This window comes from Ruditapes philippinarum, unplaced genomic scaffold, assembly GCF_026571515.1.
Source record: "Ruditapes philippinarum isolate M1 unplaced genomic scaffold, ASM2657151v2 ctg703_1_1_1_1, whole genome shotgun sequence".
NCBI lineage: Eukaryota > Metazoa > Mollusca > Bivalvia > Venerida > Veneridae > Ruditapes > Ruditapes philippinarum.
The window spans coordinates 74,946-95,166 of NW_026864166.1; the positions used below are offsets into that span (position 1 = coordinate 74,946).

The following is a 20,221-nucleotide window of genomic DNA, read 5'->3' on the forward strand; positions in this document are numbered from 1 at the left end:
TTTTAAAAGCAGTTGTGATTTATGGGTAAATAGATCGATACAACGGGGTTCCAGGCTAAAATAACAGTTAAAAAAAAAAGGGTTTTTGTTACAACTGACATGTCATAACAAAGCTATTTGAATTCCAACGAAAAAAATATCGATACAGTATACTGGTGCCTCATATTTCCGTGGTACTTAACTGTTTAACACAGACAACAAAAGTTAAGCGGATAAAATTCTGGAAAACAAAGTGAATATTGTAGGATAGACATGTCAATTGCATCATAGTTTATTCCATTTAATGTTTGCATGTAAGCAATTATGTATACAACATTGTAATTAACACCCATCTGCAGCCTAGTGAGTAAATTTGTGTTCTCATATTTCCAAGGCAATTACATTTTAACAGTTTCAAAAGCAAAACCAATAGAGCGGGTGTGGGTATTACCGAACACTTAAGGTGAAATAAGTAGTATTCGGTAATACACGCAGTAATCACGATTTTCAATTGACATTTGACGAATATGAGTTTTCCTTTACATTTACATGCAAGAAACACTTATCTACGCACATTATCTAAAGAGTTATGACATTTCATATATTAGACCTGACTGCTTCTATTACCGACCATATGCGTGTAATACCGAACACACATGCGTGTATTTCCGAACACTGCCAACTTTTTAAAAAAAAAACGTTAATCTTCACCTGAAATATAGATAAATTAAAAACAAATCATTTCACTATTGATGTAAGCATTAATGTTTCGCAAGTATTCACTATTGAACAATGTATTACCAGAGACATAGATAACATGTTATATTACGTGTTCAAATGTGTAAATATTAAATAATTTAAAGACAAATTAATTTTCATTCAATAACAGCTGACCATGTGATCTTAACAATATTTGTACTCAAAAGAGGTACTTGTCAGATACTCAGGTAATGTGAAATCTACGTAAATCTGTATCTTTTAACTCCTCCCTAAGGTAGTGTTTGAACTCAGAAAACAATCTTTTAATCTTTTCTGGGAAACAATCGATCTCTCTCTCTCTCTCTCTCCCCCTTTCTCTTTTCCAAGCATCAGTTCAGGGTTGCGGCGAAAGTAACCCTCCAGCCAAGATCTGCTAGGTTTGTTTTCACGAAAGCTGTTCAGGGACTTTCACCATAAAGTATTTTCAAGTTCAAGTGTGTGCAAGCTCTTGTCTTGTGCCTCCATAGCCGATAATTGAGACATGACGTGCATGACCAATTCTACAATACGTCTATCCTCAGACTTTAGTTAGAACTGGCCAACTTATGACCGGGACAGTATTGTGAGGGGTGGACTATGGAATCCCATCCTTTTTTTGATGCTTGGTTTCAACTAACAGAGTTTAAACGATCTAATTCAGCTACATGGTCAAGCATTTTAATTCTGCTCAATTACGCTCTCGTTTTGCGTTTTTCTCCCTGCTCATTCATAAAAAGAAATTGTCTATGTCTGTCTGATCATTTTTTTCTTTCTCTAGAGCTATTTATTTGTTTATCTATTCATTTGTTATTCTATTTTTATATTTACTTATTCATTTATTTATCTTTCTATATATCTTTTTGATTGGTTGAATGAAAGCATTAATTAATTAATTAATTAATTAATTAATTTATTTATTTATTTTAATCAATTGATTGATAATTGCTTAATTAATTAATTTATTTTATTTATTTAGATGTATGAAATTATTTATTTTGTATTTAGATAAATTTATAACGCTATAATAATGATAACTGTGTTGTTTTAATCAGTGTGAGCATTGCGTTCGGTAATACACACATGACAAAATTTAACTGCTTGTAATTCCGAACATGCAAATAACTCAGTAAATAAATATCTAAGTGACATTGAGTTATTTCCCATATCACAGTACATGTATTAGTTTCACAAATAACAAGAAACATGTGACTTATCAAAATCACGTGACCAGATAACCTTATGACGTCAAGTATCTAAAATTAGAATATTTGTAACGGAGTACATATCCTCGATTGATGTATATTCGCGGTATTAGGCACATTTGTGAGAAATAATGTGGAAAAAAGATATATAATAAATTATACACATAATGTTTGCTTACAATTGGCCTTTTTCAATTTCAAGTCAGTTCAAGTTTCACCAACTTACACTCGTATTTGTCAGTGGTAACTTTAAATAATAAGCGTCTGTCATGACCGCCGCCATATTGGAACTGTATGTTAATTCGCGGACGACTACAAATACGTCATTGTAGGTCAAATCAGTGCACATGACAAAAATTCCAGTCACTTTAAACTGAGAAAATATCAATTTTTCAGAATAATGTTAATTTTTTATATCTATTTCTTATTTGCAGTTTTATTTTGTAAACATGTAAGAAGTAGTAAAAAAACTAAAACAGCCGATAAATTCGATTTTCACCTCCCCATATGACCCTCATTTCTGGCAAAACATTTAAGTAGGTCAAGTGCTTGCACATTGTAATCTAAACAAGTGATTACATCTTAAAGTTTGATGATGACATAAAAGTTATTCTGTCAATTATATTTTGGTCAAATAGGCTTAAAGTTAGACCTAATTAATTTTTAAATGAAGGAAATGACTCTTTTTGCGTTAGCTGATATGGGTATCCAAAATCGGTCAGTAAATATATTCATAGCCTCGGTTTGGGAAAAAAAGCATGGCCGACTGACCTTCACATCTTGAAGAAATTTCCGGAACTGGGAATTGTTTGACAAACTTTTCTAATTTATATAAATGGATTACTTATAAGGTAGATAAGTGGGCATAAGTAAAATCATGTTTTTTTATACTTATTAGAAAATAAACAATAAACTGCCCATTTTTGTGTGATTTGTGATGGTTTGATACACGAAACATATGTAGACACATTTTGCGAGAAATATTACGTCATTGTGGGGCAGGTGCGACGAGATTTTACGAGATTATCCAAGTGTAAACAAAATCCGCGAATTTATATACACCGCGATTTTACATACATCGACGATATTTGTCAAGCGTAGTAGTAAATTAGTCTTGGAAATCTTTGCTTTGTCAAGTATCATGTTGGCAATATTACAGATATGTCGGGAAAGGAAGTGACATCATGTTTCTGATGTCACTGCCTTATAAGAAGAACATTAAGAAGGTTATGGTGGAAAAAAAATTGTGTTCGGAAATACACGCACGTTCGGTAATACCCACACCCGCTCTAGTAAACTTTATTTATTTGTACACCTATACCTAGGCTCATCTGTAAGGGGCGATTTTCTCTTTGGCATTTATCAAATACCTCAATGGTTCTTTAAGAAAGAAGATTTTTTTAAAAGGTATGAAATCTAAAAGAAAAATGGTGAAATATTAAATAACTTTGCTCTTAATCTGAATAAAATAATTTTTTTTAGTTCTAGATCTATATGTTACATTTCGATAAAAATACAATGAAATAGTAAAAGTAAAACTACTGGCAGGTTCATTAAGTCTAGGAGGCACTTTAAACTGTTTAAGCCATATACCTTGGAAATATGGGTACCTTGGAAATATGAGGCACCAGTAGCTTATATACCTTTAAAGCAGAACCGGCATTGCTTTGCAGACGACTCGTTTGATGATAGAAACAGGTTCGCAAATTTGACCGCAATGAGTTATATATGGTCCCAGTTATAATAATAGATTGAATTATTATACGGTACGTGATAAACAATTTCAAGCATATTTCATTTGTAAATCATGTTTATATAACATGAACACAGTATTACAATGAAACCATAAAGAGCACAAAATTTAGTTAAGAATAATCGGCTTTCCTTCATTCAAATACATCAAGTAAAGTATTTAGAATGTGTTACGGTCTGTAGATAAAGAGTTGTCGTTTGCGAATAATAAAATACAGACAGTCCAGTCATCATTCTGATTGGATACACTCAATAACTACGGTAAACAAATGTTGTGTACACAGACCAAATTTCATTTACATGGATACTATGACTTTTTGAAGCAGGATGTCAACTAAAATTCAAGGCAGTTGGGTTAGAATTTCAGATATATTTTTCACTGATGTGTGTTATGTTTAACTAGGTATCCCATGATGCATGGAATTAACGTCAATAATATTTGTTTTTTCAACGCCCAAAGTGGTGGGGCCATTGGTGGTCTACTTTATCATGTGAGCTAATTAATTATGAGAACTTTCCTTAAATCCACTTTCCATTATTCAGTAGCAGCAATAAATTATATATATAATTGGTTCATACATTTTATTACCCGAGTCAGACAACTACAGTATCCTAATTTAGGCCAAACCAAACATACAGATTTATGCATATACATGTACATGTAAATGATATATTTGCATGTACATATATAATATGAAAATAGGCAAAGCCTATAAACGGGGAAGTCGTTTAAAAAAATCCTTTTAATCTTTCCGTTTTAAAGTTGTCATTCGGTATTACATGCACCGCTTCCGTTTTCACTCGGAACACTCGACAATTATCATTTATCCGAAAAGTTGAGATTTGTTCCGTTATCGGAATACCCCGCCTATTATCATTGAGTTGCATTGTAAATGGCGGCGCACGACTAGAACTGACACTGAAAATTTCATTGATAGGTATAGAATTCTATATATTTTTTTAATTGTTTTTTATTTGATTTTCTTTTAAATATACACGTGTAGTCTATAGCCGGGCAAGCCAAAGCCCGGACCCGCTTCGCGGGCCCGGTCTTTGACTTCCCCGTATAACTTAAAAGCCATTATGTACATACAATCTACCTGGTATACATTGTCCTTAAATTTGTCCCTGTCTAAGAGTAAACAACATTTCTGTTTATTTCAGTTGTTCATTAAAAAAAGGAAACAATTGAATTGAACATTTTGCAAAGCCAATATAGAGTGGCCAGTCCAATGCTCGGCATAGACCCATGCTTCATGTAGTTCATGCAGTATTTCAGGCCGGAACATCGTCAAGGATGCTAAGCTGAGCTTCTTAGGCCATTTTGGAAGTGTTTTCCCTTCTTGTAAATTACATCCACTTCTTTTGTGACTCATATATTTTCAATGTTATTGAGAATGTTTAGCTCTATATCCTCAATTAGTTATATGCACTATATCAGTTTCTTTACATTTTTACTTAGATTTCATTTTATTTACACATAAAATATCTTTTAAAAACTACTATATGTGTATCTGTTAATTTATTATTTACCTATCATTTTAACTTCACTGGGTTTGGTAACAATTTACATGAAACTTATTCTGGCAATTTCACAGTTTATTTATCTTGTCTTAAATGAATTCAATGATGTAGCCTCAGGACTTAACGCATTCCAAGCATCCACAACTCTATGGCTGAAAGTCTTTTTCCTTGTGTTATTTCTTGCCATTGGCTTAAATATTTTAGACTTGTGACCTCTGGTTGTGGTTGTGGTGCAAACATAATGATTGAAAGAATATCTTACTATAAATTAAAAGATACTACAAAAAAAACAACATTTTACTTTCAGTTTATTATCCTTTCATCTGAAAGTTCATAACTTCATATTTATAATATGAAATTAGGCAAAGCCTATGAACGTTTTTCCGTTTAAAAGGTGTCATTAACATTCAGTATTATATGTACCCGCTTCCATTCAATCTCCTACGCAGTGATCTCCCCTTATCAGTGCAATTCTGCCGAGGGTGGTAATCACACTGAGAAGTTTGGCTTCTGATTTCACTCGGAACACTTGATGATAAGTAATAATCCTGTTTTAACAGGCACAGATAAAGCCTTATTTAGGTTATTAATTAAAAAAGTTTTAAAGAAATGTTGATAAATTTTTGAGTTTGTGAATTTGGTTAAAACCTTAAATTTTATAAATATTTTAATCTTAGATACAAGCAGTCCATTTCAGATGGCCTATGGTGCGCCAAGCATTGGTTTAGCTATACCTTAACATACCTAATTACAATGTTTCTTGTGTGTCATATGCAGGTATGAAGAATCGACTAGCAATCAATTAGACAGAAAGTACTGGGACTGTGCTTCTAACAAATCCTTTAGAGTCTTAAAGGGACTCCACTGAGGTTTTTTGACATGACGGGACTGGAAATACTTTTTTGAGATTATTACTCTATCTGATGAAGGTTTATACCAACAATTTATGTGCAAATTTTCAGATCATTAGCTCGCTCCGTTTTTCCAGAATAATTGTTTTAATTGTCAAAAATGACCTGAAATTGAAAAGCGTTTAAACGCTTTTCACTCAAATCGGACTGAGAATAACACAAAAATACGATTTTCAGTGTATTTCTAGGTATATTTCTTAGTTATCTTTTGTATATATTTCCGTTTTAGGTGCACCAGTTGATCTATGTGAGAAATTAAAATTTTATGGTTTTACGCTTATGAACCTCAGTGGAGTTCCTTTAAGAGAAAGCATTTTACTTAATTCTGCTAAAATGACCTGATTGTCCCTTAAAATTGTGTGTGTTGGAAATAACAATCATTTTCCAAATGTAGAAAAAATAATATTGTGTTAGAAAGGTAAATGACATGTCTGTTTCTATATGTTGTATTATGAAGAAAAATTTCATAAATGTTATTGCAGGTATGTTATGAAATGATACATTTATGTGTTTAAATAACATTACATCATCATGTTTATTCCATTATGAACAACACACTGTCATTAGTTTTGCAGATATTTTCAATGACAAAATAATGTTATATCTAATTATGTTATATTGTATGTTATATTAATGTAAATGAACATGTACACGTAGGCTTTCATTTCTTATTTCAGTTTCCAACTGGTTACTATGGTCATTTCAGAAGCAAATCACGCGCAGACTTTATATGTGAATACAGCAGCTTAGCTAGCCCCTGCACCTACAGACACGTTCTATCTGTCCGCCTCAATCGCGGTTTTGTCATTGCCTTTTACTCCCCGCATGTTGAACCTGTTATCACCAGGTCACTATAAAATGAGAATCTAGCCTTGTTTCTCAGAAACGGGTACTACAACCAATATAATTATGATCTTTTATTCTTATGAAAATGCCATAACGCTGAAATAACAAAAAATTGGATATATTCTGCCAAATACTAATCCTGAATTTGATCGCAAGTATATCATACATATATGACACTTGCTCTCGGATCTCCATCTAATTTTCTGCTCGTGCGTTTCCTTGCTGCCTTCTGACTGGCTATATAATTCAAATTCATTCTCTATATAATAACTGTACAGAAAGGCTAAAACAGTAAAAGTCTTTATTAAAAGTCACATGAAGAAGTAGTGACAGTTTGTTCATTATCAGTTTTGTCTTTAAGATATTTCTGTTTAAGGATTTATGCTTTGAATTTGGTAACCTGACCTGCATGATCATTTGTAGAAGTTATATAAACTCATTCATTTATTTCATTTATTAGCTTGACTATTCGAAGAATATGAGAGCTATTGTAGTCGCCCCGGCGTCGGTGTCCGCGTCTGCGTTGGTTAAAGTTTTTTTTAAAGTCAAATTTCTCAATTATTACTTGAGATATTCAATTGAAACTTACAATACTTATTTATAGTAACAAGGTACATCAGATTGACAAGTTGGATAACTCTGCCTACAATATTGACAGAATTATGCCCCTTATTAACTTAGAAATTTTGGTTAAAGTTTTTTGTAAAGTATTCAATTGAAACTTACAATACTTATTTATAGTAACAAGGTACATCAGATTGACAAGTTGGATAACTCTGCCTACAATATTGACAGAATTATGCCCCTTTTTAACTTAGAAATTTTGGTTAAAGTTCTTTGTAAAGTCAAATATCTCAATTATTGCTTGAGATATTCAATTGAAACTTACAATACTTATTTATAATAACAAGGTACATCAGATTGACAAGTTGGATAACTCTGCCTACAATATTGACAGAATTATGCCCCTTTTTAACTTAGAAATTTTGGTTAAAGTTTTTTGTAAAGTCAAATATCTCAATTATTGCTTGAGATATTCAATTGAAACTTACAATACTTATTTATAGTAACAAGGTTCATCAGATTGACAAGTTGGATAACTCTGCCTACAATATTGACAGAATTATGCCCCTTTTTATGCCCCCACAATGTGGGAGCATATAGCGTTGCACTTGTCCGTCCGTCCGTCAATCCGTCAGTCAGTCAGTCCGTCCGTCCGTACGTCCCGAAATTTTGTGAACGCAACTCCTCTTAATCCGGATGGCAGATTTTGCTTAAACTTACAGGGATGAACAACCTTAATGTGTAGATGGTAGTAAAGGAAGGAATTTTTTCTGCGACCAATTTTAACAGAATTATGGCCCTTTGTTGATTTTTTCACTATATACTATTTAGAAATTTTGTGAATGCAACTCCTCTTAAACCAGATGGCAGATTTTGTCTAAACTTCCAGGGATGAACAACCTTAATGTGTAGATGGCAGTAAGGGAAGGAATTTTTGCTCTAACCAAATTTAACAGAATTATGGCCCTTTGTTGATTTTTTCATTATATACTATGTAGAAATTTTGTGAACGCAACTCCTCTTAAACCGGATGGCAGATTTTGCTTAAACTTCCAGGGATTAACAACCTTAATGTGTAGATGGTAGTAAAGGAAGGAATTTTTGCTGCGACCAAATTTAACAGAATTATGGCCCTTTGTTGAATTTTAGTTTTCAACTTGTGGCACATGTAGTCCAAAAAATATTTGACCTAGAGTCATAGGATTGACAGAACAGTGGCGTGTGGGGGCATCAGTGTCCTATGGACACATTTCTAGTTAACTTAGAAATTTTGGTTAAAGTTTTTTGTAAAGTCAAATATCTCAATTATTGCTTGAGATATTCAATTGAAACTTACAATACTTATTTATAGTACCAAGGTACATCAGATTGACAAGTTGGATAACTCTGCCTACAATATTGACAGAATTATGCCCCTTTGGAACTTAGAAATTTTGGTTAAAGTTTTTTTGTAAAGTCAAATATCTCAATTATTGCTTGAGATATTCAATTGAAATTTAAATACTTTTTTATAGTAACAATGTACATCAGTTTGCAAAATTGCATAACTCTGCCTGCAATATTTGCAGAATTATTTGCCCCTTTGAAACTTAGAAATTTTGGTTAAAGGTTAAAGGTCTTCAAAGATATTTACTTGAAACTTTACACATGCACTTAGGGTCGTAATTTTAGGGTCATAATTGTATGTCACTGACCAAGTACCATAGCTCTATCTTGCATTAAAGCTGATTCATATCCCCTTTTCTACTTAGTCTCTTGGTTAATGTTTACATGCAAGTTTTACATATCTCAATAACTATTAAAGATATTTATTTAAAACTTCACATATGCATTTAGGGTCATAATTGTAGGTCACTGACAAAGATCCATAATTCTATCTTGCATTTAGGCTGATTTTTCTCCCCTTTTTCAACTTAGAAATTCATGGTAAAGTTTTGCTTACAAGTAAGCTGTTAACTACTGAAGGGTTTGTGCCTTTTTTGGGACAATTTTATGCATTCATAATAATAAAACATCTTAATAACAAGCCTTTGTACCTTTCCTGTCAAATTTATGTATTCATAGGTAATTAGTATTATTATACTTAATAAAACACCTTGTGACATTACTTCCGAATAAGTCAAGCCCAATCACTGTAATACCATTAGACTCTCTCTAACGGCCTACTACACATGAATTCTCATAAAACAAAAACTTCCAGCCCTTTTGTGAACTTAAAAATCTTAACATCCTAATCACGGCTCTTTAACTATCAACGCACTTTAGAATAGTCGAGCGCTGCCTGTCCTAATCCGAACGCCTCTTGTAATCGAATATAATTAGATACTGTTCCATTCTACTCTGTTAGTCAACATTACTATGTGCACCATCCACTGACGGGTTTTCAAAGTCAGAACTTTTAACCACTTTCAAAGTTTTGCCATGACTCTTATGTTCATCGATAGACATGTGTCCTCCATGTGCATCATTCTTTAGCCACCACAAGTGCGAGCCACTTAGGCCGTTTCGCACTTGTTGCTCGTCTCCGTAGTCGATCTTGTGAACCGCACACTCACTCTCTTATACCACCGGATTGGCAATTTTCGCTTAAACTTCCAGGGATGAACAACCTTAATGTGTAGATGGTAGTAAAGAAAGAAATTTTTGCTGCGACCAAATTTAACAGAATTATGGCCCTTTGGTGATTTTATCACTATATACCATATAATTATATGTTGTCAGTGGGGGCATCCGTGTCCTTTGGACACAGTTCTAGTTTCTTCTTCTTTTTCTATGTTCCACAAACATTAAAAACCATTTCATCTCTATAACTTCACAAGCATTTGACCTATACTCATCAATATCAGGATATATGTGTGGCTATATTGACAACATTACAATTTCTATTAGAATCACTATGCCATTGGTCAGCTTGATTGCAAATTGAATACTGATATATTTTCCAGTGAATAGCTTTAGTACTTTGAACCTGGCAGCCTTCAAACTTCATATCATTCATGTCTGTTTTAGCATGCTAGATGGCATTATTGTACTTGAGGTTAATCTGTCAAAAGACAAGTTCACTGATCTAAAACATTTACACTAATTACTAACAAATAATTTGAAAGCTATTTTAACAAATAGCAAAATGGTGATTTACTTCCTTGTTAACATGTCCCTTAGGGTCATGTGCTCCAGAAAGAGGATAGGTTTAGTACAAGAAGAAATTTAAGTTTTCCATGTTTATACTGTTTCAGGAGCCACCAAGAAAGCATGTATTTTCTCACCATGACAACAGACAAGCATTTCTCAATGATGCACTTATTTTCCAACAGGTAAGATAGATGATGCCATGTTTTACATTAAGCTTTACTTACTGCATTTCTTTGTTGGTTTGTACCATGTCATTCTGGTCCTGCATCAACATAACAAAACAACAAATAGGGTTTCAGAACTCTGCATAATATTAGGCAAAATTTACAAGCAGTTACATGTAGGAGGCATTTGCATAAGTGTGTTTATTTTTCATTCTGATTGTGTCTACAGAACATAAGCCAACAAATGTCATTGTGATTTAATATGATGCTCTATTAGCTCATGAAATTATTGCCCTGCCTTTACTCATTTGTAAACCAACAGATGGCCTGCATTTTTGGTCAGAATCACTGCTCATCTCAGACATTTGATGTATTTTGATCTAGTTCACACAAATTTATTTTAGTTTGATTGTGTTGGAAGCTATACGATTATTAAAACACTCTCAAATCCATACCTGGAACCAACCAATGAATGTAAAGTTTCTTGCTCAAGGAAACGATGGCTTGCCCATGACAGGGTTTGAATCCACTGGCGGCCAGCAATCCTTAGATTAATAGTATGAAGTGTTAACCACTCTGCCACAACACTATTTATTATTTTGGTTTGATGTTGAACAACCACACTTACATTATAAGGCTATCCAAATAAAGTAAGAGAGGTATTTTTTACATCAGATCAATCTAACTTAAATCAATCTTCATATAACCTGACTTAAAATAACTTTATAATATTATTATTTCAGTGTTTGAAGAAATTCAGATTTTCATAGGGTATTTGCCTATGGTTATTGTTTTTTTGGGGTCAAAGGTACTAATCGCAGTAATTTTCATAAGCTCTGCTCAACAGCTTGAAAAGATAAGACTTTGATATGCTGGAATTTATAATGAGATCAAGAAATTTCTATTATAAATTGATGAATTTGTTACAGCAAGGATATGACCTTGTTGGTTTCTTTGATACCCTAATAATCAAGGTCATGACAAATTATAGAAAAAAATGGTTATTGCTCAATATCTATTGCAAGAAATACAAAACATGTAAGAAATTGGGGTGTGGAGACATTTCATTTGTAAGTGTAAATGCATGATTTCAAATTTAAGTGTTGTTTCATATCTCCTGGGTAATGCCGCACCGTAAAATGGAAATTATTCATGTGCATTTGCTTTTTTAGGAGCATTTATGATGTTACAGTTAGTTTAAGTCTTGTTCCTTGTTTCAGGGTTTGGGTAGAAGGAGAGTTCCAAACAGCACTTACCAGTTTAAAAATGATTTTATAACCTGGATGCCAGAAAGGGAATTTATTGAAAAGTCCCGACCATTAGTTACTACTTACAAAGTAGATTTTATGAGTTCAGATGCTAAAACACAGCTTTTAACGAAACGTCCTAAAACATCATTTGAGGGAGTACCAACAACATCGTACAGATATGCTCATGGTAAAAGTGCTCCAAATAAGGGAGAAATTGATGCTATGAACAATGAAGGTCTAAAATTAAGTCTTTTAAATCGTAAAGAGAGAGCGATGTCTGCTGTAAGCACGGGGAGAGAATCAGTAGCTTCTTGTCTCACATGGACTTCATTTAAGCCAAAAGTTAAGAATGAGGAGACAATGAGACCTGTTATACCATCAGCAACTGTAACGTCCGAATTTGTACCTCATCCCCCTACAGCACCTAAACCACAGACAACCACGCTAGATTTTCAACCTCCGGTGCAGCAGGCCTGGCCAGCACCGGAACCGGCCGTCATCCAGCAGCAAACGGCTCAACTGCCGCATGCAGACATGCCAGTTTCTTCACAGCCTATGGCTGAGTGATAGTTGTTACTTGATAATTACTTGTAGTCAAAATTTTAGCAAAGCCCCCAAATATTATTGTTACATTTTTTCCAACATTGTTGTTGGAAATGAGAAAAATGAATAGACTAATACTTATTGTTTGTTTTAATAGATCTGATATAATAAATCTGTACATGATTATTGTTACTAATATGAAGGCATTGTTTAGTATATATATTTGCAATTTTAACTATTAACCTGATGGCTGCAACTGATCTTACCCATGCAAACTGTGCAAAAGTGAAACTGTACTCACAGATCATTGCACTGTTCAGTCAGTACTTATTTTAAATTTTTCTTAAAAATGTCCAGATTGAAAGATGGACAAGTCCATTTAAGATATTAAGTTTTTTTAAGGATTAAGTAAGTCAGGCTAGAAAACTTCTAGTTGCAGCGTTTATATAACAGTTTGGACACAATTGTTTTGAATCTTAATTGTCATAGTTTTACATATAAACTTGTTTGAGCTTTATCTCCAAATATTCAGATTTACGTTTTTAACTAGACAAATATAATGACTTTTGATTATGAAACAAATTCTCCACATACAAATCAGATAAACTTCAACCTTATAATTATGTTGTCTAAGACTGGATATAGATTAGGATTTAGTCAACAGAAAACTAAACATATCATAGGAAAGAACAATCATAGAAGTTAGCTTCACTAGAAATGCATTTCTGTGTTTCATGTGCAATACTTTGATGAATATACCAACATTTTTTACACAACCTTTTCAATTACTTTAAGCCTACAAAGTTAAGACTTTTTTTATCAAATGCAGCTATTAAACGCATGACTGTTTGATCATGGTTGAAATTCTTAAACTTGTGTTGTTATATTAGTCTATACGCTTGACTTATTCACACGTATTTGCCCTTCTGTCAAATTAACTCGGTGTACTGTCGTATTTCATGTAATAGAGGAAAGATAATTCAGTTTTGTTTATACTGATTTATTTTAGTTTGATCTTGTTGGAAGCTACAAGCTTATTGAAACACTCTCAATCTGTTCCTGGAACCAACTATAACTGAGCAATGAATGTAAAGTTTCTTGCTCAAGGAAACAGCAGCTTGACCATGAATGGGGTTTGAACCCATGCAGCCAGTAATCCTTAGCTTACTAGTTTAATGCTTTGACCACTTGGCCATGCTGCCACTCAAAGATAATTTGATATTGATGCATAAAAAAGAATTATTGGAAAGATGTTGCTGCAATATATAAATTTGATATAATACGATATATCTGATTTTCTATTTGTTAAAAATGTGAGCTTTGTATTTAAATTTTACTGGCATGGTTAATAATGATTGGACATGGTTATCTAATAAAGCACAATGTTGTCTGTGTACTTTTCAACAAATTATTACATAGTTTATGTGTTCTGATGCATTTTTTTTTATTGTACTGTACAATGTATTACAACAACTAGCCACTGCAGTCTTTGTCATGAATTACTGTATTGTACATTTTAATGTTAAAAGTATAAAACTGTGTATTTGGAACATGTCATGTAAATATTAGAATTGTAAGCATATATATTTCCTGGACAGACTATTATAAAGGGCAAATACAAGTTATAATTCAGCAGAGTTAAAAATCTAACAGAAACCATTACACTAAATGCCAATAAGTTACCAACAATCAGTTACACTTGTAAAACATCTCCAGATTTGTTTTAATTTTATCAAAATATATTACCTATAATTTGACAAAATATATAGAAGTATCTTTTGTTGATGATATAGTACATTCTATCATATTTTGCATAATATATTCGAAGTTTCCCCTTGATAATGAAATTTTATACATTTCTTGAATAATACATACATTTTCCTGAAGTTTAACACTTTGAAGATTTATTTACTCATTTGATGGCATGTTACTTTAAAAACTTACAAAGAATCAAATACATAGTTACATAGGTTTGTACTGATTTTAGAGATATTTATGATAATCAAATAAACATTGTATAAAGATACCTCAAGGCACAAAAGCTTTTACAACACATAATTATAATAAATGAATAAACTACATTTGTTCAGGTAAAGTCACATGAACAGTGAATACCTCAGTGCCAGCAGCACTTTGATCTTAAGAAACAGTTCCATAGCGGACATGTGTTCTGTTAGACATATTAGTTTAGTACATGTATGTTTATTTGTTAATACACAAAGTTATTAACTTTTCATTTGATCATTTTTGTACACTTAAAAAATATTACATTTTTAGAGCTCTAATCAGAGCACTATTACTCAAGATTAGCTATTGTCATCACTTAAAATCTGTCTGTCCATTGGCCCATCCATCTCCAATCCTTTAAACAACCAAAAGCATTTAGTATGGAAACTTCTAAGTTGATTTTATGTTCAGTGTCCCTCAAAGAATAGTATATACATTTTTTTGGACTTGGGTGTAATTCTTTGCCCTAGAAAGCAGAAATAGTATATCAAGATCTAGTTTGTTACAACATGCAGCTAATTAAGTCTGAAAATAGAGTAATTTTAAGAGGAGAAAAGTGACTTTTTTCTCCTGTTAAATGTTTGTAACAAAAAAACAACTGACTTTACTGTTTTTAATGTGTATGGTTTAACAGAAAATCAAATTATCCTTCACTTTCACACTATACTAAACTTTGACGACCAGACTAAGGCATGCTAGTTAAAGGCTAGCATACCAGCAAGAAACGTGACATTTGTCTTTCAGAGACATTGAATTTTCAGAAATCTCAACTGATTGATGATATACATTGTATAATTTTATGACATTTTATGATCTGTGATAAAACTATTAACCTGTGTTATCATATATTATAACCAATCTGTCTGTGCACTCATTTAGTATTTAGAAATACATATGTATATAACTATATAGTTCTTGTTTGTATAGAGGAAGCCAGGTTGTATGAGAATAGTTCTGTAGTTGAATCATAAATGATATAAAAACTGCTGAATTAATGATAGTTTATTATGTTTTTATTTTGTTATAACTTTGAAGTACTTAATTATCACTTTTTAGTCAAATTATAGTTTGGAACAGTTTGACTTCAGATGTTAGGACTGTATAGTGAGGAATGTGAAGAACTGATCTAATATATGATGTTGATAAGACAAATTTTACATTCTATGTTGTATTACACCAGAGATTTCTAATATGAAATAGTAGCTAGTATGATTGTTTAAGATTATTTATATATTTTGTAACATAGTGTCGGATGTGAACATTTCGTTTACTCAAAATGAGATAAACAAAGATTTCTTTTTAACATGAATTATCATATCCTGGATTAAGATATATATTATTTTTGATAAGGTTGTGCTTCATTGTCCTCACAGATGATTTGTTTTACATATACTTTAGTATCAAGTTTAACTCTGGAGTACTCAAGTATTTAGATAGATACTCAATGTGTTTAAAAAGAAAAACCCATAACAATATTATATAATGTCTTGTTGTAATATTTAACATTGTCTCATGATTTACCATTTAAGACAAGTCTTCCCCTAAAAAAATATGCACTTCTTCAACGTCTTGCTGTTGAAACTTGTTATGCCTTCCCATAGGCCACAGGCACATAATTTGGGTTCTGAAGCACAAGCTCTTATCTTGGCATTAGGATCTAGTTTCACAAGGCTTAGCTCCTTTTTTTCTCAGAGGTTGAAGATTATGCTTAGAGACAAATCGCTTTCGAAGTTTTTGTATGCAATGCTTCAATAAATTTATTATACAATATGTCACATTAGTGCAGTAACAGGTTGAGTCCTTCTTATTTTAATAGGAGTTAACCAGCCATTGCACTAAGAAGACATATGGTATATGCATTTTTCCTATTTTTTTTTTTCATTTTTTTTTTTTTTTTTTGTTGACTCATTTGACAGTTCTGTACATTTATATGGACAATAAGTAATATTTGATATTGACTTGTGTGTAATATTGTGTATTTCACATAAAATTAAAAAAAAGAATATTTTGGAATGTACATTAACAAGTATTTTACTTGTATCATGTAGTATTGTTATCATACAAAGGTGTAAAAGACATATTAAATATCATTTTATCACATATTTGTTTTTATCAAATCACCTGTGCTTGCTAGTTATATTTTGTTTTGTATATTTTATACATTATTATATTGCTTTATATTATATTTGCTTAAAAAGGAATGTTTGTGTCAAAGATTAAATAAAACAAGATATATATATAACAAGATATAATAAGATACAAGATTAAAAGATTAATGTTTTAATTGTAAATAGTTTATTATATCTATATTTTGCAAAGATTTCCTTAAAGGAAAGTGTTAAACTCTTATTTTACCAGATTTTATAGATGTTATGTTTATTTTACTAAACAGTATTAAAGTTTATCAGAGTACATTTAAATGGTACAGCTATTTCATAAAGGGTAGAAGTGGGAAGCATAATAATAGATTCTATCGTGTATTTGGTACAACTCGCTTTTTGTCAATTTTTACATTGTTAACCTTTAGCTGGCTGGGAGTGACCTCATTAACATTTGCATATAGTTTGATACCAGACCAAATGTCAAATAATCTCATCAGATGCCAGGGAGACACCCTTTTTCAATTTTTATTTAATTTCGAAAAATTGAAAAGTTTACAAAATCTAAAAACTCAGCTGACAATGTTTTAATATACAAATACTAAGGGTTATAGAGAAAGTAAGTAAGTAAGTAAAGTCTTTATTTACTGAGGCTACACATTTGCTTAACCAATTGTCCATGTGGGCCTCAATGTTAGATTGTGTTACATTGTGTGCAAGATTAGGATTAAAGATTTTGTTATCTAACTGAGACATAGACTATTTGTATTATCTAGTTGTGCAAAATTCCATGTTGTTTATGTTAAAACACAAAAATTTTGAGATATATAGTTTACATGTACTTATTTTGTTACATGCAGTATTATATGGAAATGGTTACATGTAGTATATTATATGGAAATGGTTACATGTAGTATATTATATGGAAATGGTTACATGTAGTATTATATGGAAATGGTTACATGCAGTATATTATATGGAAATGGTTACATGCAGTATATTATATGGAAATGGTTACATGTAGTATTATATGGAAATGGTTACATGTAGTATTATATGGAAATGGTTACATGTAGTATATTATATGGAAATGGTTACATGTAGTATATTATATGGAAATGGTTACATGTAGTATTATATGGAAATTGTTACATGTAGTATTATATGGAAATGGTGTATTTATCAAATTTAACCCTTATTCTTCTTAAATTTATTAAGTTTGGCCACCAGTCAAGCTAAAGGTCAACCTGTACGGCCATGCAGTTGACAAGGCTCTATACTGTTGGCTCACTGGCTTCAAATTTTCATCATTAGCTAGGCAAGTGAACTTGTCCATTTTATAATTCAGCAGAATAAGGGTAAAGGTGTGTCAATGTTTAACAAGTAAGATTTTTTTTTGAATGAGTTTATTATTTGGTATTCAGACAGGGAGGTGATATACCTGGACAAGCAACTCAAGATTTTGGCCGCATTATCATTTCAACGCATGCACTGCTTGTCTTGATTATTGTTGTGAAAAAGTTGTTTTTGTCAGAAGTAAACAGTGAAAATAAGAAAAATATAAGCCATATGGCTAAGATTTTAACTGTCCTTTGTATTTAAATAATCTTAACATGATTTTATTAGAATTAAACAATATTATTTTTGATAACAGTATGATTTAAAGTTTAAACACTACGCTTATCAATTGATCAGCTGTTTGGACGCCAGCATAACATTGCATATCTAATTGGAAGCTGCTTGTCCCGGTATATTATGTCCCAGATTCAGTATTGATTTAAAGTCATTGTGATTCACATTTATTATAGTTTGCAATAGATATATGTTTAGTTCTGAATTTTGTAAACGGAATCTGAACTTTTTGTTATTGCCTTTTTTAAAGAAGGTAAATTGTTCTGCTTATATATGTTGGCCTATTTCTCTCAATAAAAGTTGTGTCATGCATAGTTTCTCCCTAAAAGATCAGTCGATCTTGTATTTAGATCAAAAGAGAAAAGTCCAGGCCATAAGACCAGAAACTAAGGTTAGACGAAACTTATGTCTTTCCTTGAAATTGCTATCAATTCAGTAAAACCTGTTTACTTGTTTTTATTCAGAATGTTTGCTTTATTCACAAATGTTGTTGTTTTTTTGAGATAGCATAAAAAAATCCAAAAACAGATTGTCAAATAAGTTCAGATTTGTATGTTTTAATACTTTGTTTTGTTAAGCATTTGATATTTATACATGTTTAGTCTGGTACTTTATAGTTGTGTTAATTATATCTCTATTAGTTATTATTTTAATTCTAGTTGTTAATATACACTTTGCATCACTTACAAACAGTAATAAATAGAGTAATGCTATAAAGTTTCCTTTATTTTTCTCCAACAGAACAACATGGGACACATTTGTATGTCTTGGGCAAAAATCTTACACACCTGAGTTAGTATATGGGGTTTTCTTTTATAATGGGACATACATCTTACAGCCTCTAAATGTTAAAACCCAATTATCTGAAAAAGAAGGTTGATTAAATTGGAGTTGTTTGTTTGTGTTATCTTTCTACTAACAGCTAGAAAGACAATGTAAATGATGTTATGTCTGCCATTTGAGTTGTCCTTATTTACCTAAAAATATCCTCAAATGAATTATAAAGGAAGTTCAAAACAACTATTTTGTATGACTTCTAGTGATAGATACATGTATCATTCTGCATTTTAAAAAAAACAACTGGAATTTAATAATCACCATGGCCTGTAGCAAAATTGAAGAATATATGCAGAAATGCTTATTAGATTGTTGTTCTAGCATGCATGGGCATCCATTTGTCCACTATGTATAGGAAACGGTAAAAGATATTTATAAAACTTCATATCCTTGGACAGAAATGAAATGTCCATAATTTACATAAGGCTTATTTTGTTTTTGGTTGGGTTTACAGTATATGTCATACTGTTTATATTTTTCAGATTTTACTGGTGGAGGAAGACCTTGGGTCCCCCTCTGTTCATTATTTCAGGCATGAATGTGCACCTAAGTGGAATCTTAAACCTTCGTAAGCTGGTGGATACTTCCTCATTAGAAAAAACCAAAAGTCCCTGCTGGGATTAAAACCAATTATTATCATACATACCTTAAGTAGTTCATGGCTTTGTTATTTATAAGATGTAAGCATTATCAATGGTAATCAAACAAATGAATTGATCGATTACGAATTTGGTTAAAGTTTTACAAATTACAAAACCACTGAAACTTGACACTAGCTAAGGTCCATAACTCTTACATGGACTTTGACTTATCTATGGTCCTTTGTGATTAAAAAAGTTTTTTATGCAACATATATCAATCTTACATTTGCTCTGGGACATACGATTTTCGTATATCCCACTTGATATGTGTATTCACGATCATATTTGTATATCACTTTTCAAAGCCTGTTACTCTGTCATTCTATTTGACTCTTTTTGGGCCTTTAGTTTTGTTTTATACATGTATCAGGGGAGATGAATATAAGGGTAACAAAATGTT

General features: G+C 31.8%; 2 protein-coding genes across 2 annotated transcripts in view; one reads left to right on the top strand and one right to left on the bottom strand.

Moving 5' to 3' along the window:
- LOC132724664 (uncharacterized) overlaps positions 1-3,629 on the bottom strand; it is a 37,339-nt gene extending 33,710 nt beyond the window's left edge. The window contains exon 1 of the mRNA XM_060709597.1: positions 3,563-3,629. The gene's annotated coding sequence lies outside the window, so the exon portion shown is untranslated. The remainder of the gene's footprint in view (positions 1-3,562) is intronic.
- A 7,095-nt stretch (positions 3,630-10,724) lies between these two features.
- On the top strand, positions 10,725-12,803 carry LOC132724665 (uncharacterized). Its single transcript, XM_060709598.1, has 2 exons — positions 10,725-10,830; positions 12,033-12,803. Exons 1-2 carry the CDS (start codon positions 10,735-10,737, stop codon positions 12,627-12,629), a joined length of 693 nt encoding a protein of 230 aa, XP_060565581.1. The 5' UTR covers positions 10,725-10,734; the 3' UTR covers positions 12,630-12,803.
- Positions 12,804-20,221: the final 7,418 nt, after the last annotated feature.